Source organism: Gossypium hirsutum, chromosome D04 (genome assembly GCF_007990345.1).
Source record: "Gossypium hirsutum isolate 1008001.06 chromosome D04, Gossypium_hirsutum_v2.1, whole genome shotgun sequence".
Taxonomy (NCBI): domain Eukaryota; kingdom Viridiplantae; phylum Streptophyta; class Magnoliopsida; order Malvales; family Malvaceae; genus Gossypium; species Gossypium hirsutum.
Window position 1 is genome coordinate 54,629,261 of NC_053440.1, and position 22,424 is coordinate 54,651,684.

Below are 22,424 nucleotides of genomic sequence, written 5' to 3' on the forward strand. Positions count from 1 at the left end.
AACTGGGATTTCAACAGATTTGTATAGCTATACCATTCATAACATTTATAATGTAAACTAGATCTATTTTAGTCCCTAAATTCGGATTCTGTCGATTTGATGATGTGATCAAGTCAGTCAAACCGACTAGATCGAGAACTGATCAATATCCTAATCTAAACAAAAGAGTTATTGGATCGAAAATTGCTCGATCAGTAAAAAAAAAAAGTGGGACAAAAACTGGCAGTTGAGCAAGTTGAATTGATTTAATAAAAGTTTTTATTTTTAACAATTGGGTCTAGCATTTGAACCAATCAAACCGATTAAATTGAGAACCAGTGGTCAAACCGGTTCAAACATTGGTTCGGTTGTTAGAACATTGTATGTAATACTCTAATATGGTATCACGTCATCACCTGAAAATTTATATAATTGTTTTAATTTTTGAGTGATGATGTAACGCAATCTCAAAGTGACGCATCATTAAAACTTTCAAATTCAAGGATCAAAACGAATTTAATTATTAAATTTAAATACCAAAATAAATAAGTAAAAGTACAGATACTAAAATAAAACAAATTGTGAAGTTGAAAAAGCCAAAAATTATATTATTCCATCGTAATAATTAGGGTTGGAAAATTTGTGAATGTTTAAATAAAGCATTCGACACTTTGGCCCATGTTCTACGAAAACAAGTAATTCCAGTGTTAGTGGAAAAGGAAAAAAGAAATTCCACTAAGTTAAATGATTACAAATGTTGTTTGAATTATATTTTAATTTGTGATATTATTTTACATGATAGTATTAACAAATTACTAATGATGTATATTATAATTTTTTTTATATTACATGTGTTCATTTTGTGCTCTCTTAATTATATTTGATAAAATTATGCTATTAATCTCTCTATTAATTTTTGTACCATGTGCTCTCTATTAATTTTATTAATTTAATTTATATATTTTTTGAAAATTTAATCTTGATCAAACAACCATCATTAAATTTATTAATTAACATCTTAATTGATTTTTTTTGTGTGAATAACATGTTAAAATAATAAGTTAACATAGCATTATGATAATATATTTATCACATCAAAATTTAAAAATAATATAATATAATTTAATTTAATTTAACATCCATTGAGAGTAAAATTTCAAATTTTAAAAAATATAAATATTAAAATATTAAATTAACTTTTAAAAGACGAAGTTAAATTTAAAAAATTAGATCAGATGGCGTTGTGTCCGTTGTAACTTTTTAATTGTGTTTCCATGTCGTGTCCAACAAGGGTCTTCATATCGTGTTCAACAAGGTCTACATGTTCACGATTGGGAAGATTCATCCGCATTTCTTTTAAACTTCTGAAATTTTGTCATCTTTTCTTCGATAAATTTAAAAAATTATAAAATAATCACTAAACTATTCCAAAAATTTCATTTAAATCATTAGATTGTTAAATTTCTTTAAAAAAAATTCAACCGACAAACTCCAAGCGATGATTCAATGAATACTCGTTGATAAATAGAAGAATATACTTTAGATCCAAATTAATCTAACGATCAGTATTGACAATAAAAAAATTATTTAAATTTTGATTCGATGATTTGTAATGTTTAAAGTTGTTTCTTGTAAAAGAGAAAAAAAAAAAGAGATTTTCATTGGTGCAAGGAAAAAAAATTCTGAAATTTTAGCATATTTTCATCAATAAATTTAAAAAATTATAAAATAATCACTAAATTACTAAAAAATTTTCATTTAAATCATTAGATTATTAAATTTCTTTTTTTTAAAAATTCAACTTCCAAGTGATGATTCAACAAGTATTCATTGATAAGTAAAAAAACAACTTTAGATCCAAAATCCAAAATTGATCTTAAAATTAATGTTGACAATAAAAAATTATTTAAATTTTAATTCGATGATTTGTATTGTTTAAAGTTGTTTCATAAAAAAGCTAAACCTGTAAAAAGGAAAGGAGAAAAGAGATTTTAATAGGTGCAAGGGAAAAAAACTTTTGAATAACATTTTAAAATTAAGTGGCCGAAACATAAACATGGTAATATTTGATGTAACTTACCCTAGAATTTAATAGTTAATAAGATGTCATTGAATTTAAACGTGAGATCCTAATATTCAAATATCAATTTAATTAGTAACACATTCAAATTTCCGAAAAGATTAAATTTCAAATGTCCAAGAGTGCAGGGACTGAAAGCAAAATTAAACCTTTTAGAAAAAATATGTTAAAAAAAGGCATATATTGTCTTGGAAAATAGATCAGCACTAGACCCGTCCAAAATCAAAGTTCTCAAAAATACAGCATAAAAACAAGAAATAACCAAACAAATCCTTGACTTATACGAAATGGCTAAAAGTCTGTATTATACCTTTGATATTTTAAAAAACTAATAAGAGTTCATGCAATGGACTTCCTGTCTAACTATTCATAGTGTGACAAAGATTGAAATAATGTGTTTTTCGAGTATCGTTCACTTAATTTGAGAAATGGTATTGAGATCGATTTAGGATCGAAGCCATTCTTACGTGTATATTTATAGGGCTTTCTTCACTTGGAAAAAGTTCAGGCGCTCCTTGTTAGCAGTTTCGACATCGTCCGGCGATGCCACCGCAACGGCAACTCCGTTGTCTTTAACGGCATCAATGGCGTCAGCAAATTCCTTGAAATCCTTTAAGCTGTGGTACAAGCAAGAATCAACAAAAAAAAAATTGAGTGAACCGCAACCGCGAGGTTAATCAACACAAAATATGAACATAACTATTCAAAGATTTGATTTTAGATAAAAATTACTAATAATTTTCATTTTCATTTTACTTCAATCCATAAAAGCCGAGCTCATCATATAGGTTTCAAAATTGTATCAAACTGAAAGTTCAGAGTGGATAATATATTCCAATAACCAGAACTTTTCTATATGTAGGGGTGAGTGTTCAATCGAATCGAGTGAAAAAATTTCAAACTAATCGAGTTGACAAGTCTCATTTTATCATCATAATTCGATTTGAAATTTTTTCGACTCGAGTCGAGTAAAATAAAATTCGAATCAAGTTATACTTGAAAACCTTGTCACAATATAACTAATTTCATGTTAAAGCATAAATTTTGAAACCATATATATATTTGAAAATTCCTTCGAAGCAAAATAAGAGAACGAACAAGATACTTTACTATGATAAACTTGAATTATTAATTTACTTATTTAAATCCCAAAATTATTATTCTAGAAATTTTTAAAAAATTTAATATATATTTTTAATTTAAAAAATTATTTTGAATTTTTTGTTGAGAAAAAGATCAATTTACTCATTTTTAAAATTGACAAGGACTGAATGAGTATTTTACCCAATTTGTTATTCGAGTTATTCGAATTGTAAAATTCAACTCCAACTCGAAACTCAAATTATTTATCGAATTAACTCAAAAACCCAAAAAATTTCAAGTTGAATCACGTTTTACCCGCCCTAGCTATATGTACTACTGGCAGTTATTATCATACTTTTTGAAATCACAAAGTGCCATAGTCTATTATAAGAATAATAAATACCAACGATTAGATGAAATCATCATTTTACCTCGTTGATAATATCTCTTCGCGTCTCCTTTGCCTTTCTTCCTCAGTAATCCCCAATAAATATCGTACCAAACTAGAAGAAGATAGTTGAAGTCAATACGAGCAGCAATAGTAATATTGGACCAAGTAAGCATAAGATAAGGTTAATAAGAAAAACAACTTATCGTCTCCATACCTGCTATAGCCTTTAGCATCTGGCAGCTGGTATGCATCAACATCACCAATGGTCCCGATAATTGCTTTGGTAAGAGTATCATCATCCATTTTCAATTCACGGAGAAAGTCACCAGTTCCATCATATATGTCAAGTGTTTGTAATAAGTTGGGGTCTCGATAAGATAAGAAGGTGAATACACCTACATGAGAAAATCTTGTGAGATTCTAAAAGGGGGGATAAAAGTATTTTGCCAGCAAATACAACACTTGGCGTGTACCTGAATGAGTATCGAAGTTGCAGAAACCCCCATAAGCTCCACCGCTAACACGAACACGGTCCCACAACCACGTGTTACTAATGTGTTTTGAAATAACATAAGCACTCCCACAAAGTTGGTAACCCCTGTCGTATAAGTTAGCTGCTTTCCCAACGTAATTTACCTGTAACAAGTGAAGGCTTTGTAATTCATTAGTCACATAAATAAGCAAAAGCAAATGATTATAAGAAGAGATGATTTATCCAACCTGAGTCGGTATCACGATGGCTTCATTGTCTGAAGGAAGTCGGACGTTCCAGCTAGCTCTTTCGACAAGAGATTTGCTAGGAAGCAAATCAAGGAATTTGCCAACGAACTTCCCTGTGTTCGAGAGAGTTTTCCCATCAGCAGTCATGTTTACCAAGCAACCTTCCTTGGAAAGTAAGGATTTACGGATCTCCTCGAGAGATGATGAAATTCCTGCCCAGTCATTATCCACTTTTTCTTCCAGTGCTTGAAGAAACTCCAGGTAACTATGAAAGAACAACACGAGTATGAACAGGTTTCTAAATCTCACTCGTTACAATACATTGTTGAAAATTAAATTTCCAAACTGAGAAGGAATGGCATCGCATAGTAAAATGTAAGATTAGCTCGAGGAAGAAAAACTTAATGGAATCCATAATTTGTACCTGACTCCACCCATTTGCTCAGAAATCCAGCCAGCAACATTTAACTTCGCATCCATCCTAGCTGCGGCAATTCCATGACCTCCACCTCTCAACCGGTTCTGGATATGAGTATAACCCATTAGATTAAATTAAGGTTTTAGTTCTTGTATTTCCAGATAACCCTTAAAAATTCAAAATATATACCTCCATTCTGGCTTTGCTTTGGGATACAAACTGCTTGAACCGTTGTTGGTCTGTAAACTGTACTTCTTGAAGAACACAATTAATCTACAGTTGAACGGCATGGAAAAACCTTTAGAACAATCAAGCTTTTGGTGGAAAAGATTTTCAATAATAATCATCATCAGAACACCATAATCTACAATTTATATATATACCAGATTAAATAGGTCATCAGCACGCCCAGCCATTGATTTGCCTCGGACAATGATATGGCTACAGGGATCTTCCTTGCCTCGTATAGATGAGGTAAATGGATAAACTGATATTCCGCCAGTTTTTCTTCCAATCAACTGATTAAGTTGCACAAAGGTCAAGTCTTTTGTACCCATCTCTAGTAATGATTGACTGCCAAAAATTATGCATGGAGCAAAAGTGTCATATGCTGTAGATAGCTCTTTAAAGGAAATAAAATAAAACAGTTGTCATAACATATTTACATTACAATTTACAAGTATTATATTCTAAAATATGATTTTTGAACTAGACCATTCTACTTCTCTCATATGTTAAGTGATAGACATATAAAGCTAATGACTGTTGAATATCATGTTACAGATTGACCAAAAACGCTATTTTCCAATTGGAAAGTTTGTAAGAAATTTTTTGTTATAGAAATGAAGGTGTCAATGAAATTCCACCTGCCTAAGCAGAATGACTGCTTGAAGTTTAGGTGATTTATAAGGTGACATAGGTTATCAAGCAATTGGAATGAAAAGTAGGTGATTAGCAGAAAAAGGGTAACAAAATAGGACACTAGCATCTAAAAGCTAATGTGCAGTGATCACTGATTCAGCATCTTGTGTAAGATGCTAGGGAAAAGCTCCACTGTTCTTTATGAATTGAAAGAGAACTTGATCTTTCTTGCCTCAAGTTAATCTCATAAACAACTTATTATGTCCGAAGCAGAAACAACTAGGAGAGATGACGCATATATAACAAGAGAAAAAACAGCTAGCTTTCAAGGCAAGATCCAACTCACCAAAACAATGGTACTAGAGGAAGAAGTTCTTGCTTCAGTGAACTCATATCAAAAACAACTTCAGAGTAAAGGACATCATTTGTGAAAAGATCATGCTGCAAAACCTTCACACCATTAATATCTCCGACCTACAGCAAGATGTATAGAAACTTAGCACAAGCAAAGCTGAAAGAGAGCATTTAGGAGTAGACATGGACCCTTGCTAACCTCTGTCGGAATACGTATCGGTTCCTTGGGAATATCATGTAAGGAGAGGCTTGGAACACATTTTAAGGCTTCTGGAGGGTCAGGAGTTTCTTGTTTAAGTTTCAGCTCTTCTGTAGCACGTGCTAACTCAGCTAGATCTTCCTCCGTCATACTGGCTTTAACTTTCTCCAAATTTTCCTTTTCGGCTGCTTCGTCACGAGAAGCTTTCTCTGGATCAGGCTGACAGAAAAGAAGTTGATTGATATGCAATTCAACTACCATAAAGAATTAAATAATATAGGAAGGTAATTTACCTGCATTTCTATGGTAACACAATGGGGATTGTTTAAGATAAACTTCTCTATTAAAGGAGAGAAAACAGCCTTGGAGCCTTCCTCAGCAATTCTGGCTTTCAGGTCCAATAAAGGTTGCTCATATTTCAAAGGCTCAAAAGGATCCATATCATATATCCACTTACCCTGTAAAATATACACAATAAAAATATAAATTTACACACGGAGAGGAAGGAAGGGAGGGAGAGTATTTTAACATTTAATTCTAGGAATCGAAAAGTTTACCATGGAGCGTAGCATCAGAGATAAGCCACGAGGAAAAGATCCAGTGTTGTTCTCTCTCAGCGAAAACTCAATTGTATTCATAGATGCCTCCACAGCCTCAGTGTCAAAACCTTCTTCAGCAAGCTTTCTAAGAGAACTCATGATCAACTCTTCTACTTTTGGAATATCATCATCAGAAACTCCCTTCAACCCAATGCTAAATTGAGGCTGAAGAAGTTCATCTTCCACTCCACCACCAATAATGGCATCTCCAAGACCACTTTCAAGCAACACTTTCCTCAAGGGAGAAGCAGGAGTTCCCAGCAAAAGATGATCCAGAAAACCGAGAGTAAGTTCAGTTTGCAAGTCCAACGGCTTATCAGAGAGCAGCCAATTCAGGCATACCATGTGCTTCTTCTTCAGATCACCACCATCACCAGCTGGATATTTCTCAACAATCCTGATTGGTTCCGAGAAAAGCTTCTGTGGCTCAACTTTTGATTCATTAGGAGCTGTACTCGCATCAAACATGTCTAGATATTCTGAAAGAGAGATTGAGATAGAGATAGTAAATACTAAAGTTTAAAATTGTTTATACAATATCACAAACAGTAAGACCACAAGAACAATCAAGCGGTGCAAATACAATGGCAAATGACTGAGACAGGCTGGTCAAGCAAGCACTATATATCTATAAATAGGAGAACAGAAAACATTATAATGCATTCTCCTTATTATCAGATTTACAAGCATCAACTCCCTGTTGAATAGCATCATTTACATATTTCAAGGGATCCAGGGGTTACACATTAAGCAGAAGTTCAGACATCCATACATGAATAATTACTGCAATATCATTTATTACCACTTAGGATACGCAAGCGTTCACTCGGATCATCATCTCCATAAAACCATATCCTGGCATTGCTTGGATGGTAATACTTGCGGTGAAATTCCTGTAATTTCAATTCAGATAATGAGAGAAACCCATATTAGAAAACATCAAAACTACAACCACAAAAGCAGTAGTCACAGACACATTTGTTAGTTCCCTACATGCCCGAATCTGATTATTGATGCAGAATATAGATGAGCCACGCACACCATAATTAATGAAAAAGACACAGAGTCTTGCCTTCTAACCAGCAGAAGTTGAAAAAGAAAACTGAATGCAAGAGACAAGCAAAACAGAAATAAAGTTGCCCCCCTTTTTTTCATTTTTTTCTCCATTCCAACCCCAAAGAACAGAATTTTTCCATAACCTAGGTAGCATGAAGTTTAGATTGATGTAAAACTAGGTTTCAAACATAACAATTTATACTCTTTGCCAAGATAAAATGCCTCTCAAGCACCAATAGAAGTTGAAGACACTAAAATATGTCTACCAAAGACAAATGCAGCATACCTTAAACTCTTCAAATGTCAGCTTGGGAATAACTAGCGGATCACCTCCACTGTCAACACCATAGGTATTGTCTGGAAAGAGAGCCTGCACAGACATCGTAAGGAACAATTGTAAGTGGAAAATTTGATGAACATGCTAAATTTCCAATTAAGTATCTTCACTGTAGGTGTTTTACACTCCAGCACACATGAGTATACATGTGAGAGAGAGGAGTGAGGAGTTTTTTTGAATTAGCCATGAGATTTATATATATTTTACACTCAAACCATCAATATTTCCAATACCATATAGGCTACCAATTACTATATAAGCAGTATATAATAAAATGTAATAAATTCATAAAGCAAGAAAAGAAGGGAAAACTTGCCTGCTGAGCTGTCCGCCCTAATAAATTATCAGGCTGAGAATAGACACCTTTCATCTCGTTGAAAACAACTCCTATAGAGAATCCCAAACGGAAAAAGAAAATGTTATGAAGAGTAATGAGGTACTGTCAAGCATTACTTAGGGGGAAAGAACGTTTGTCGATTAAGTATGGGTTTCCAGAGGCCAAACACACGAGTGAATAAACACACCCTCACCCACACACCTTTATAAGTTATATCTTCTGAAGGATCATTGAGCTCATAGTGCCAACCCTCCTGTTGAAAAGTTTGGAAGTCCTCAATGCACTTGGGGAAGAAGACAGCATCCAGGTATACATCAACAAGATTATAGAAATCCTGTTCAGAAAATATAAACCACATCAAACTGAAAATTATGGACATAACAGTTTCATTCTCACAACTGTCTAACAAAATTTTCACTTCAAATTTGTCTCTTAAATGGCTGCATGATTGTTAGCAGCTGCAGGGAAGGAGATCCCATTGGGTCTTCAGTTATAATAGTGCAGTGCGAATACCCATGTCAACCACACCCAAGACACATTTTTTTCTTTACTGCTGCTCCTATCTCACATACTACTGGTATTAGGCAGCCCCCCTTTTTTGCCATTTCTCAATACTACGGAAAGCAAAAGCATTACCTTTGAATTGGTGGAAGCAACTGGATAGCAAGTCCTATCAGGATACGTGAATGCATTCAAAAAAGTGTGCAAGCTCCCCTTTAACAATTCAACGAATGGTTCCTTCAATGGATACTTTCTTGAACCACATAATACACTGTGTTCCAATATGTGAGGAATCCCAGTGGAATCCTTTCTGCATTAGCCAAGTTAGAAATCATAAGAACTCCAACAACTTATTGATTCAAATCATCACATAATAATTTCTCCAAACATCAAGGTCAAGCATCCTTATTGAGACCACTAAATCAAACACTTTACCATTACCAATTCAAATTCTAAATTAAACATGTATAAAGAATTTTCTAAAAAAACATCATACACAACAGTTAATGTAGTTTGCGGCTCAAGCTTTACTAAACTCAGTTCAGAAATTAAACCTAATAAAAATTGTAAAAGAAAGATGAACTTACGGTGGAGTTCGAAAAACAATACCGAAAACCTTGTTCTCATCATCATTTGAAACGGACATAACCTCCGCACCAGTTTTTTTATGCTTGAAAAGAACAGCTTTTGATTTACACTCTCCAATGAACTCTTCCGATACTTTCTCGAATCCAAGCTTCTCCGCAACTTCATCTCCAACTCCAGCAATATCTATACGAGAAAACGAAAAAAAAAACTCGTTTCAGTTCATTAAATTCAATTTACGATATAAGAATAAAAGCTAAAAATATACATATTACCTGAAGAAGGCTGCGTAGGAGGAGAAGCAACGGCGCGTGGAGATAAAGAACTGAAATGCTTGTTGTTTAAACCAAAGCGAAGAGAGGAAGAATGAGAAGAAGCTCGAGGGAGTGACCTCCAGCTGTTGCGGCGGAGAAGGGAGCGGTTAGGAACTAGACGACGATGATACCGGGCGGCGGTGGCGGCGGAGACGGAGGAAGATTTGGATAAAAAGGAACGAGAGTGTTTAGGAGCGGAGAAGAGAAACTTGTTACAAGCGAGAGATGAACATGAGAGAGAGCGGAGAAGCGCTGTTCTCTCCATTGATTTTTTTTTTTTTTTGCAGGAGAAATGAAGATGACGATGATAAATAAATAATAATTTATATATTTTGATTTTTTTTTTTTTGTTTTTAGAAATCTTAAGGGTTTATATTGAGAGGGGAAAATATCATAAAAGGTTGCTTGAACACTCTGAAGTGTGTGAAGAGCTGTGGTGAATTCCTGCCCATAAAAATATTTTAAAATATTTTATTAATTAATGAAAATTTTTATTTTCTTGGGGAAAAAGCCAGAAATTTTTTGTGTATAGCTTATCGGCCAAGTCGCTTGCCCAAATTTTTATGTTTTCCTTTTCTGACTGTGAAATCAAGAATTTGGCTCATGTTTGAACCGAATTAGGTCAATGAGTCGGATTAGTTAAATTGAAAATTAATTAGGGTATTAATCTGAAAAATTAATTTAAATCAGTTGATTTGAGAATTAATATGAATTAATTTAATCGGGTAGAAAAATTAGTTAAATTAAATTTTAAATATTTTTAAAAATACTTAAATAGATAAATTATCTCATTAGTCAATCAAAAAATTAGGCAGCTCCCCTTATTTTGGTCACTTCAATTTTTTTTTGTTAATTTAATTATTGCGGTTAAAAAAATTTTAGTTAGTCACTCCACCATTGAATTTTCTTTCTTTATTTTTTTTTTCATTTATTATTTTTTAACCCAAAATATTTATTTTTTTTTTCATTTATTATTTTTTAACCCAAAATATTGTAGCCACTTCCTCCATCAGCCACCCCCAGCAAACAAACATTGTCTTGTCAATGAACAACACTAACAGACGCTTCTTCTTTCTCCCTATTTTCCCTATTCTCCTTACCTATAGTCATCACTTCTCACTGTCATTGCTATAATCATTAGACGTCTTCTTCGACATTAGATTGTCGATCTAAAACCACCAGAGTTAATTCCAAAGCCTCTCTTCAAATTTATAGGATTAGATTTCTCAAAAACTCTAAAAAATTGTGAAGTCACTCTCAAAACTTTAGAGCGTGTTTGGTTCGTTGTATTGGAATAGAAGCGTAATAGAATAGAGGTGTAATAGCAATTCAATTGTTTGGTTGAATGTAATGGAATAGAGGCGTAATAGTATTCTTGTGTTTGGTTGAATTGAATGGAGGTGTAATAGCATAAGGGAAAAAACTAAAATAACTAGAATACCCTTAGTAGAAATTTGTTTAGGTAAATGATTATTGTTATTGTTATTAAATTTTAATAATATTATTAATATCAATAATAAATAATTTAATCATATTTTAACATAATTATTATTAAAAATATTTTAATTAAAATATATAATTTAATAAAATTCTTAATAATCAATATTCTTATATAAATTTACTAAAATCATAATATATGATACTATAAAAAATAATTTAACATAATTATTATTAAATATATTTTAATTAAAATATATAATTTAATAAAATTCTTAATAATCAATATTCTTATATAAATTTACTAAAATCATAATATATGATACTATAAAATATAATTTAACATAATTATTATTAAATATATTTTAATTAAAATATATAATTTAATAAAATTCTTAATAATCAATATTCTTATATAAATTTACTAAAATCATAATATATGATACTATATAATATAATTTAACATAATTATTATTAAATATATTTTAATTAAAATATATAATTTAATAAAATTCTTAATAATCAATATTCTTATATAAATTTACTAAAATCATAATATATGATACTATAAAATATAATTTAACATAATTATTATTAAATATATTTTAATTAAAATATATAATTTAATAAAATTCTTAATAATCAATATTCTTAATAACCAATATTCTTATAACAAAAATTCAAAGTAATTTCCGACGGCTAAAATGTTAAGACTATAATTGTGACAGAAGCATTACATGTTAGATCAGTAAACCATATAATAAAAGTATTGGCATATCAAACACTGCATAAACCATGGAAAAATGACAAAAAAAAGTAATTGATTCCAAAGTATCTTAACAAATAAGCATTCTGGATTCACAACAACTACCACAGGCAAATGCAAAGATGGGAAACCCCCAGTTGGGAATGAGAAGTCATTGCTTGTGCATCCTCCATTTGCAATGTATTGTTTGGAGCTTGTTGATATACTTGAACCAACAATAGGACCATTTCCCATGGCTTTGGTTGAGTCCACGTTCATGTTACATACTTTTTTGACTTTCTTCTCTTGTACCTTTACAAGTTTGAAATGACATTAGAATACCCAACAGGATGACAAGGTTAAATTTGTAGATTTGCTATGTTGCTGCTTTTGGGATATTGATATTCCTTGGGAAAAAATAGTGGAGTTATCACAATAATAATTTGTGTATAACTTCATAACTGTAAAATCCGGAATAGAAAATATGTCTTTACCTACTTTTCATAACTTGATTGTTCTGTCATTTGTCGACAAAAGAAAAAGAGCACCATTAAATGACTGACACCACCTAATTTTGTTAATTTTCTCCTCAATTTCCAAGCTCTTCAGATAGTCAAACTGTATTAAACCAAGGGAGTACACGTTTTCAATATTCAAGTCCAGAAAGTTTTTAGCATGTACTCCCAATAATCATTATGTTTATGTCTACCACAAACCAAACATAAATACCTTAGGTTCGTGGCTCTGAAACTTTGTTTTGTAGTGAAACCCAGGATGCCTATTGATTGGATAATCCATCTTCTCTAGATCTCTTCGATGTCCAACATGCTACATATTATAAAACGGTATGACAAAGTGTGAGAACAGAACACCGGAGAATCACAGTAAGTGAAACAAGCAGGTTCAGAAATATTAAAAAGAAAAATGGTCAGAGAATGTACGTCTTGAGTGTCAGTCCTTTCAAACAAAACCACCCGACCCCCACGATCATCGGTAGCAAGGTGATCGCCATTTCTATTGAATTCAATTGCAGATATGATATCAACTGAAAAAGAAACAATGGCATGTAAATGAAGTGAAAAGAGAAGCAGAACATGTAGGACATATAAGTACCAAGTATATCGTGCCCGCAACTATGTTCTTCACACAAGCAGACTCATCAAGCAAAGTGCATCATGGAAAAGCTCTTCAAAATTTTCTATTTAATCACGCTTAGAGTTGAGGCCAATGCAAGGAAGGCATCATGAAGAGCAAAACTAATAACAGCCCATCCCGAGATGGTTCACAAAGAAATTATGGTTCTTACTGGATCAAAACCTCATCGAACTATCACTTGTATGGCCAGACTCCTAAGTAAGACCATCTGATTAATGCATGAAACTAGTTTTCCTTCCATGTTAGTCCATAAATAACACCCTAAAATCAAAGAGCATCAGTCACGCGGGCAAACTCAGTCTCTTACCACAAAGGACTTGCTTAGTACATTTTTTACATGGTGCACCACCCTCCAAGACCAGGAACCTAGTAATTAGATCAATCTACAGTTCATTGAATTCCTTCTTCAGACTTTCAGTAAATAACATCTAATCTCAACTTAATTACTGAACTCAACCGATAATTAGTTAATTCCAGAACACAAAAAATTCTTCATTGCTTCACATCACACTTTGAGAAGCTATACAGTGCATAAAGCTAGACCTAGATCTTAACATTATACACTAATCCAACAATATATATTACCAATTTAAACAATGGAAAAATAAATAGCAAGGGAAAAAAAGATTATTAGCTATAAGGATTAAAAAACAATAAAATTCGATAATTCTTTAACACTAAGACAAAATCAACACTAAGAGAAACCAAATCGAATAAATCAAAATAGCACACCTTCTTGAATTTCCTCTCCGGCCGTCCGTTCTCCGAACACCTGAGAGAACTTCCAGTCAAACGGTATTTCCCACTTTTAAAGAAACAATGGAATACCTTTGGAGCTTCTGAGAGATTTGAGAACAGTTTTGTAACCCAAAGTGTATTTCCCACTTTTCATAACGAGAGCCAATCTGTTGTTAATGCTCTCATGGGTCTTCTTCTGCATCAAAATACCATCATCAACAACATAAAAATGAATTAGCATGTTTTCAGAAAATTTAGGTTAAATATTCAAAAAGAAGAAGAAGAAGAGAAAACGAGTAAAAGGTCTTTACGGTCTTCTTGGCAGCAACCATTGTCGTCGGAGGACAGGAGATCTTCGGCGAGAAGGGAACTGCGGCAGCTACAAATGGTTTAGTTTCACCACATGCCAAGATGAAAGTCGGGACTGGCTGGAGGTTTGGTTCGCTGGCAGCTTCTGTTGATGTTGGGAGGGAGAGGGAGAGGGTGGGGTGGGGTGGAGAATCAATTTTTGCTTGGGAGGGTAAAAGGGAGACCGATTAGGCAATCTTTGATTTTGGAACGTAATAGCAAATCGGCGCTGAAGCAGAGAAAAGTCGAATCCGTCCGCAACGTAATAGGCCCGTATTAGGGCAATGCAGCGAACCAAATGCCGAAATAGGTAGGTAATGTAATAGGCGCGTAATCGGGGCGTAATGGATTACCTATTACACTAAACCAAACACGCTGTTAGAGTTTTTGTGCTTCGATCTCCTAATCCCACCATTGATATGGCTTGATTTTGAGATGTCTTTTTACTTTTGAGTTTGCTAGCAATAGTTTGACGAAAGCAGTAACGATATGGTGGAATAGATGGATTTAACAATTGATTGACCAATTTGATCACTTTCTTTAACGACGATAACCAAATTAATAAAAAAACTCCGAGGTGACCAATATATAAACAACCTAAATTTAGAAAAATAAAATATTAAAAATATATAAAAAAAACAGCTTAGCCGAATTTTTAGCTCAATTCATATCTATTTGCAAGTCAACCAATTTTTTACCTTATACCAAATTGGTACGTAACCCGGTTTGGTTAGACAATATGGGTTTGAATAAAATAGGCTTTAACATAACATTAGGCCAATTTTAAATACCGGTTAAGCCTTAGTTTCAATAAAACTTGAGCCCAGCTTAATTTAATTTGGTTTTTAATTGTAATTTGTATCACATAAAAATTGAATTTACAATAATATATAATACTACAATATAAATATTAAAAAAATGCCATTTATTTTTAAAATTTCATAATCATTTATTAAATTAAAAATAACATAAACTTTTGTAGAAATTTTTTTAGAGCAAGTTACACTTAAGGTCACTAAATTATTAATGAATTTACATTTTGGTCACTCAACTTCAAAAAGTTACAAAATAATCACTAAACTATTTAAAAATTTTCATTTAAGTCACTGAACTATTCAAAAGTTTTTATTCAAAGTCATTGGATTTTTAAGGTTTTTTTTAGAAAAAAAAGTTTGGCTAACGAGCTCCAAACGACGATTTGGCAATCAATACAATAAATCAATACCCATCGAAAAGTACAAAAGCATATCTTAGATTAAAGTCGATTTGATGTCGAAGATTGAAGAAAAAGAAGAAGAAGAAGAAAACTATTTAGATTTGATTCACAGATTTGTGCTGTTTAAATCTATTTCATGGAAAAAAAAACTAAATTGTAGAAGAAAAAAGAAATGAGAGCTTTCGATTTGTGCAAACAATGCTAACAAAGAAGGCCATCATACAACAATGATTTTTAAAAAACCAATGACTTAAATGAAAATTTTTGAATAGTTGAGTGACCAAAACGTAAACCTACTAAATTTAGTGACGTTGGGTATAGTTTATCCAATTTTTTAAAATAATATGTGTGAGACTAAAATGAGTATGCTAATATCATACATAAGCCCGACCTAGCATGTACAAGCCCAATTTTTGACCCGGGCCCAAGGGACCAAAACAATTAAACCAAAACAATCAGCCCAATAACAAATAACCAACCCAAACCCAATAAAAAACTTTTCAGCCCAAATCAGAAAACAATAACAGAAAAAAAAAACAACAAAAGAAAAAACCCTAGCCCCCTAACCCTAGCCACCAACTCTACGGCCACTTGCTCTGCCTGTCGCCGCCACTGTCCCATCGCTGTTCACCTACTCTCTGCTCCACTGACACCTCCAAAACAGCAAACCAAACACGCAAAGCAAGAGAAGAACAACAAAATAGTAGTAAACATAGATAAAAAATGTATTAAAAGGCTATAAAAAGCCATTCAAGTCACTGTAATGGGGGTTCGGCCCTTTTGAAAAAAAAAGAAAGAAATAAAAAAGGTGACTCTTTTGGTGTCTGAATCTCTTCTTTTTTTTATTTTTTCTGTTTATTCTTTATCTTCTACACTAAATAATAAACGAAAAACCAAAAAAACCTTACCTGCGCCGCATCGGAGGAGGAGGAAGGCGAGCGGTTTCGCCCCATTTTCGGATCCTCAACCTTTGTTTCACGAGATTCGACCCCTGATCCGTGGCCTAGAGGCCGTAGGCTTCAAAAAGGGACCAAAAAGGTCCGATTTTGAACCTCCGGCCGCCACATACGGTGGCGCTACGGCGGAGGCTCGCCGGAATCCTTGGCCGGACCATGGGTGGAATTGGGGCTTGAAAGAGAGAAAAAGAGAGAGTTTTCTCTCTGTATTTTTTAAAAAAATGATGAAACTATTTTTTAGTTTATTTTTTTAATATTTATATTAAATACAAAACGGCGCCGTTTAAGGCTCCTCTGACCCGCGCGTCAGCCCGACCCGCCCCGGAGGATCCGCGTGTTTTTAAATTTTGGGCTATTTGCGCGCGCAGTCCCTCCTATTTTGCAGCGTGTTGCAATTTGGCCCTTTTTCATTATTTTCTTTTATTTTTAATTTACCCCCATAATTTTATTTTTTGCTTCAATTTGGTCCATTTCGACGTTGGCCTGGATAAATTTACTATTTCGGTCCCTCCCTTTTTTGCGCATGTCGCAATTTAATCCTTGTCGTCTTTTTATTTTCGAATCAGCCCTGTATTTTTTATTTTATTTCGATTTAGTCAGTATTTTTAGCATTTTTATTATTTAACCTTATTATTATATTGTATTATTACTATTATTATTTTAATTACTTATGTATATACGCATATATATATTTAAACTTTAGATTATTTTATTATTCTATTAGTAATATTATTATTATCCTTATTTTATTTATGTTTTCTTTCATTTTTATTTTTATTATTTGTTTATTTATTTTATTTTTTTCTTTCTTTTCTAAAAGTTTGTTATATATATATTACATACACGCACATATTTTGGTAACATATATATGTATACCTTTAAAGGTTATTAAATTTATCTTTATATTTTATTTTTTCTTATATATATATACATATTTATGTTTTTTATATATTATATAATTAATTTACATACGCAATTATATATATATATCTATATGTATATTTTTAATATTTATAAGTACGTGTATACATATTTATATGCTTATACGTTTATATCATGTAATTTGTATACATATCCATGTACATACTTTTTAGTTTTCACAAATATATGTATACATACTTATATATAAATATATATATTATTTTATAACTTTATATTATACATCCTTTTACATTTTTAGATTTTTATATTTTGTTCGTTTTCTTTATTTATTTATATTTTTGTTATTATTTTAAAAGAATGCTTTAACTTTATTTGCTTATATATTTATTTTGTATGCTATAGATTTGTCCTCTTTTATTTATCTTATCTTTGATGCTATTGCTCGTATTATTATTTTACTTACATCATTATCATCGTTATTCCATTACACTCATTTTTATTTAGATTTCGAAAAAGAAATTTTAGAAATAAGTAATATTCGGTATTTTGGATCTTCGAGAGAATCGAGCCCTAACGTATTGGGTTCCGACTTTCTTCGTTGAACTTAAATAATCAAGATTACTCTTTTAAAAATGATAAAAAAACTCGTTACCGAGAATTCAATATGTTGTGTCCTAACGCATTGAATGTGACACGTTGTTTTCTCGAAACGAGAATTTTTCAAAATAAATGTAATATTCAATGTTTAATATTTTGAGAAATTGTGCCCTAACGTATTGAGTTGCGATTTCTTCATTTGATTTAAACAATTGAATATTATTTTAAACTTTATTACACGAATTTCTTCAAACTCAAGTTAAACGATATCGGGAATTAAAAAAAGATCGTGTCTTAATTTACTGGTCGCGATCTCTTTTTTAATCCAAGATAGTTAAATATCTTTTAAATAAGCATTTTTCATTCACGTATAGGGAATTCGAGACATTGTGTCCTAACTTACTGGATATAATTCTCTTTCTCGAATAGCGTGAAATATGTCCATTTTCTTGAAAATTTTTAACGTTTTAATACAAGGATCGTATTTTTAAAATTCTTTAAAGTTCTCAAGTTTCGACATTAAGACATTAAGTAGTCAACTAGGTACCATTTTTGGGCGTATCAAGGGTGCTAATCCTTCCTCGTGCGTAACCGACTCCCGAACCCGTTTTTCTGAATTTCGTGGACCAAACTTGTTGTTTTAATAAAATCAAACCGTTTATTAAAAACAATCAATTTTAAGGTGATCCAATCACACCTCATAAAAAAGAATTGGTGGCGACTCCCGTTTCATTTTTCAAAACCCAAATCGATCCCGTTTTCAATCAAAAAAATGATGTCAACATAGCAAAAAGGAACAAACACCAATTTATTGTATAGTACATTGAGTATTGACAACATAAAATGGTGCATTTGATTTAAAACTAATCAACCATTAACCTTAAAACATTGCATACATAAGACCAACATTTAAGATCCTATCAATTTAATCCAAATCATACGTTAACTGCCCCACACTTCTTTCTAATTTGTCCCTTATTCCCAGTAAGAACACCAATGTTCCCAAGCTTAGCCATTGATGTCCCAAAATCATTCCCGAAAAGGAAAGAATTCATGCTATAGGAATTAACCATCGCAGCGGTCTTCGAGTCTTGCATCAGGACTTGATCGGATTCGAGAAGCCCGGCATTGTTCACAAGGTTCGTGTAGTACTTGTTGTCGAACCTATACATGCTACCCGAGTCGAGCGGGGCGAGGTTGGTGTTCGAGGAGTCAATGTTTGGGCACATGGTTTGTAAATTGGTGAGTGCTGAAGAGTCGAGCATAGGGTCCGGTTTACCTGAGCCTCGAAAGTTGAAGAGTCTATTTTTGAAAGTGAAACATTGAGCGAAACCTATGGTATGAGCTCCTGCAATAAATACATGTAAAAATAAAAGTTAAAAGGAATCCAATAACCACATTCAACTCGAATTAAATCTAGAGCCAAGGTAGATTGGACCCATAAATGGGGACTAGCATTGTTATTTTTGTCCACAAAATTCAAACCTAAAACTTTTCTTAAAGAATATCGAGCTCTCTATCACTCAACACAATAAGTGTGTATTTCGTTATTGCAGTTTTTCTTGGCTAATACCCTCGAGTGATTGTTATCCCACTTAGATCATTTTGATTAAATTATAATTTCGGTCCATCTATTATACTAAAATTTGTGATTTAATCCTTATATTTTAATTTGACATAATTAAAAGGTGTCAACACTTTAGACTAACTAATTACATTATAAAAATAAGAGAATAAAATTAACCTCTAGGGACTAAATCCCAAAATTGAGTAGAAGAATCAAACCCATAATTTAACCAAATACTTTTTTTTCTTTATACTCGAATAATTTAAGGACTAATTTGTCAAGAGAAGAAAAAGAACCTGAAAGGACAACAACATCCTTAAGGTCAAGACCCTTAGATGTGAATTTTGCAGTAATATTTTCCAAAGGCTCAAAAGGTGATGGCAATTGCTCATTAGCTGCTCGTTGACTTGCGGTTACCCCATCTCGTCGCCCTAACATTACTGGCCACGACGGCCCTCCTGCCTGCACACCAACAAAAAATATTACTACAAATAACCGAACCTATGTCAGGCACATATATCTAACACTAACACTCAAATCCGAATAACATAAAACAAATAAATGAAACATGTTTTTATAGTTACCAGGACAACAGCTTCCCTTGCTGCAAGAGTCAATATATCGACACATGAAACAGTTGATGGGCAAAACCTTTCGACATCTTCTTTTATGTTGTCTATAACTTCAAACCCTCGAACTGAATTTCGGTTCGGTAAAGCGTTCTTTTCGCCCGTCATGTCATCAGTGTCGTCGAGGAGTACCGATCCATCGCAACCCTATTAATATCATTCATAAAGCATATTTTAAGTGTTCATAAGTCAGTTTAGCTAAAGATTGAATAATAGACTAACCAACTAGCTTAAGTTTTTGTCAACTTAACCGAGAACCAACTTAACATCCGTCGTTTAAGTTAATTAAATCAATGTTGTTTTCTTCAAAGTATGAGAAATAAGTAGGTTTGGGTTTGGGTTTTGACTATAATTTTTATATTGTATAGATTTATTACATATTATAAATGTATTATAAGAAGAAAAATAATAACAAATAATGTATATTAAAAGTCGGTTAAGTCAATTGGTTTTGTTACGAAAATATCTATTTTAACCGACTACAAAAATCAAATCAACTTATATCAACTTAAGGATATTGATAATAATGTCAATTGAATTTAGATTCGAAAGATTGATGGTAAGAGGGGGGATTACATTAACGAAACAATCATGAAAGTGCAAGCGAAGGAGGGAGGCAGCAATCCTGGTATCGTTCCTATAAGCAGCCCAGACGCCATACTTAACCATGTTGGTCAATCTAGGGCAAGACCAATCGTAGAAACGATAGCTCAGCTGACTGTATCCGTATGGAAACTGTGAGACCACGACGGGGATAAAGTGGAAGACTAAAAGGAAAGGGATAAAACTAGCTATATTGTGGGAGAAGACGAGTTTGTGAGCCATGATTGTTTTTCTTTTAAGATATATCCATGGTAGTATGGTAATGGAGATATTTATATGCAAAAACCATGGGGAAGCTGACAACTTAGTTTTATTGGTTTTAAGCTTTTGAAAGTGGCCATCACACCATGTTTTGTTCAGTGGCTTCATCCTAATGCCCACCCCACATTGACTAAAGTTTTCTTTCTTTATTTGGATTCGGGTTTAAGTAACTGATTCATAAGTGTCGACATTGTACTAACCTTCGAAACGACATTGTTAAGAAAAATAGTTATGAATCCAAAGTAAATTATATCATGACAAAATTTACCTAAAATTAAGATTTAAGTCTAGTTTGAACCAATTTTTTCTCAACCCTAATCGCGAGTGTCGGATATTGACATAGGTTGATATTAACATATTCGATTTTTTATATTTAGAAAAATAAAAATTATATTCTCGTATCATATTTAAATATATATTTGAATATGCACTCATGTATAAGAAGAAAACAAAATTTAAACAAGACACTTTAAGAAAAAATATTAAAATAATATAACCTTTTTTAATTAAAGTATGAACTAAGTCTTGGAAACCTAATCTCAAGATTTAAGTGCTTAGGAAATTCTAAAGCATGATATGACGAGGACCTCATATTTAAAAAGTCCATGCCAAAGAATTATGCACATGCCAAGTAAAATATAAAGTAATAGTAATATTATTTGCTGATCGAGTCTTACTTTAATTGACATGAGTATTGTTGTTAATGGAGAAGGACGTGAGTTTGAATGCGCTGAAGCTCATTATCTTCCTATTTACGGGATGGGAATAAGCTATGGATAATTTTAGACATTATGTCAAAAAAATACAGATATACTCAAAACAGATTGTTAAAATAATAATAATAATATTAATGCACCATTGATTAATGATTTATTAATTTTGTTTATTTCATCAACTTAGTAACAGTGGAAGTGCATGACACTATCAACCCAACTCTGATGCAGGATAATTAATAAATAAATACACCTCCCATCTCCATAAATTTGTCAATTTTTTATTTGGTTTAATAAGTAATTTAGTATTTAAATTTGACTTTTTTGTATTTTTTTTTCAATTTGGTACTTGTATTTAGGAGCGAAGTCAGAAAATTTTTTTAAGAGAGCGGAAATTGGGTTATATATTTTTATGAGAGTTAAAATGTAATTTTACAATTGTATTGGTATATATCTTTGTGGTTTTTAGGATGACTAAATAAAATTTTATCGTTTTGAGGTGCCAAACTATAATTTTGTTATTTATTTACTTACAATTTTATAAAAATTCAAGGGCTCAAAGCACATTTTTTCATTTTAAGAGGGCAGGCGCCTACCTACTCCCTTATATTTGACAAAAATGATATATTTTGGTACCCAAAACTTATGGTATTAACTTTTTAGTTTAATTCTGGTTTTAGTGTTGATTTGACGAAAATTCATTTGGAAATTAACTTTCATTAAAGAAACCCTAAAACACGAATTAAATCACAATCATCAAGTT

The 22,424-nt window shown here is 32.3% G+C and overlaps 3 protein-coding genes across 3 annotated transcripts; all 3 read right to left on the reverse strand.

Moving 5' to 3' along the window:
* Positions 1-2,337: 2,337 nt before the first annotated feature.
* Positions 2,338-10,244, reverse strand: LOC107940729 (presequence protease 2, chloroplastic/mitochondrial). Its single transcript, XM_041090959.1, has 19 exons — positions 9,776-10,244; positions 9,503-9,686; positions 9,051-9,225; positions 8,616-8,748; positions 8,394-8,464; positions 8,027-8,110; positions 7,487-7,577; positions 6,643-7,163; positions 6,379-6,543; positions 6,086-6,304; positions 5,879-6,006; positions 5,055-5,244; positions 4,861-4,944; positions 4,678-4,775; positions 4,254-4,518; positions 4,007-4,169; positions 3,748-3,928; positions 3,574-3,645; positions 2,338-2,676 (listed from the first exon to the last, which is right to left on the reverse strand). Exons 1-19 carry the CDS (start codon positions 10,077-10,079, stop codon positions 2,535-2,537), a joined length of 3,270 nt encoding a protein of 1,089 aa, XP_040946893.1. The 5' UTR covers positions 10,080-10,244; the 3' UTR covers positions 2,338-2,534.
* A 1,802-nt stretch (positions 10,245-12,046) lies between these two features.
* LOC121216137 (serine/threonine protein phosphatase 2A 55 kDa regulatory subunit B beta isoform) lies at positions 12,047-13,392 on the reverse strand. Its single transcript, XM_041091447.1, has 4 exons — positions 13,330-13,392; positions 12,938-13,129; positions 12,726-12,824; positions 12,047-12,614 (listed from the first exon to the last, which is right to left on the reverse strand). Exons 1-4 carry the CDS (start codon positions 13,390-13,392, stop codon positions 12,498-12,500), a joined length of 471 nt encoding a protein of 156 aa, XP_040947381.1. The 3' UTR covers positions 12,047-12,497.
* Positions 13,393-18,681: 5,289 nt separating this feature from the next.
* LOC107945128 (peroxidase 10) lies at positions 18,682-20,927 on the reverse strand. Its single transcript, XM_016878986.2, has 4 exons — positions 20,661-20,927; positions 20,040-20,231; positions 19,752-19,917; positions 18,682-19,236 (listed from the first exon to the last, which is right to left on the reverse strand). Exons 1-4 carry the CDS (start codon positions 20,907-20,909, stop codon positions 18,824-18,826), a joined length of 1,020 nt encoding a protein of 339 aa, XP_016734475.2. The 5' UTR covers positions 20,910-20,927; the 3' UTR covers positions 18,682-18,823.
* Positions 20,928-22,424: the final 1,497 nt, after the last annotated feature.

Coding starts and splice junctions, on each gene's coding strand:
- LOC107940729 (XM_041090959.1), bottom strand. CDS start 10,079: ATGGAGAGAACAGCGCTTCTCCGCTCTCTCTCATGTTCATCTCTCGCT. Junction 6,544..6,642: donor CTCTGATGCTACGCTCCATG/GTAAACTTTTCG, acceptor TATATTTTACAG/GGTAAGTGGATATATGATAT. Junction 4,170..4,253: donor CCATCGTGATACCGACTCAG/GTTGGATAAATC, acceptor CACTTGTTACAG/GTAAATTACGTTGGGAAAGC.
- LOC121216137 (XM_041091447.1), bottom strand. CDS start 13,392: ATGGAAGGAAAACTAGTTTCATGCATTAATCAGATGGTCTTACTTAGG. Junction 13,130..13,329: donor TTAGGAGTCTGGCCATACAA/GTGATAGTTCGA, acceptor TGAAGAACATAG/TTGCGGGCACGATATACTTG. Junction 12,825..12,937: donor AAAGGACTGACACTCAAGAC/GTACATTCTCTG, acceptor TATAATATGTAG/CATGTTGGACATCGAAGAGA.
- LOC107945128 (XM_016878986.2), bottom strand. CDS start 20,909: ATGGCTCACAAACTCGTCTTCTCCCACAATATAGCTAGTTTTATCCCT. Junction 19,918..20,039: donor CAAGGGAAGCTGTTGTCCTG/GTAACTATAAAA, acceptor GTTGGTGTGCAG/GCAGGAGGGCCGTCGTGGCC. Junction 19,237..19,751: donor GGATGTTGTTGTCCTTTCAG/GTTCTTTTTCTT, acceptor TATTTATTGCAG/GAGCTCATACCATAGGTTTC.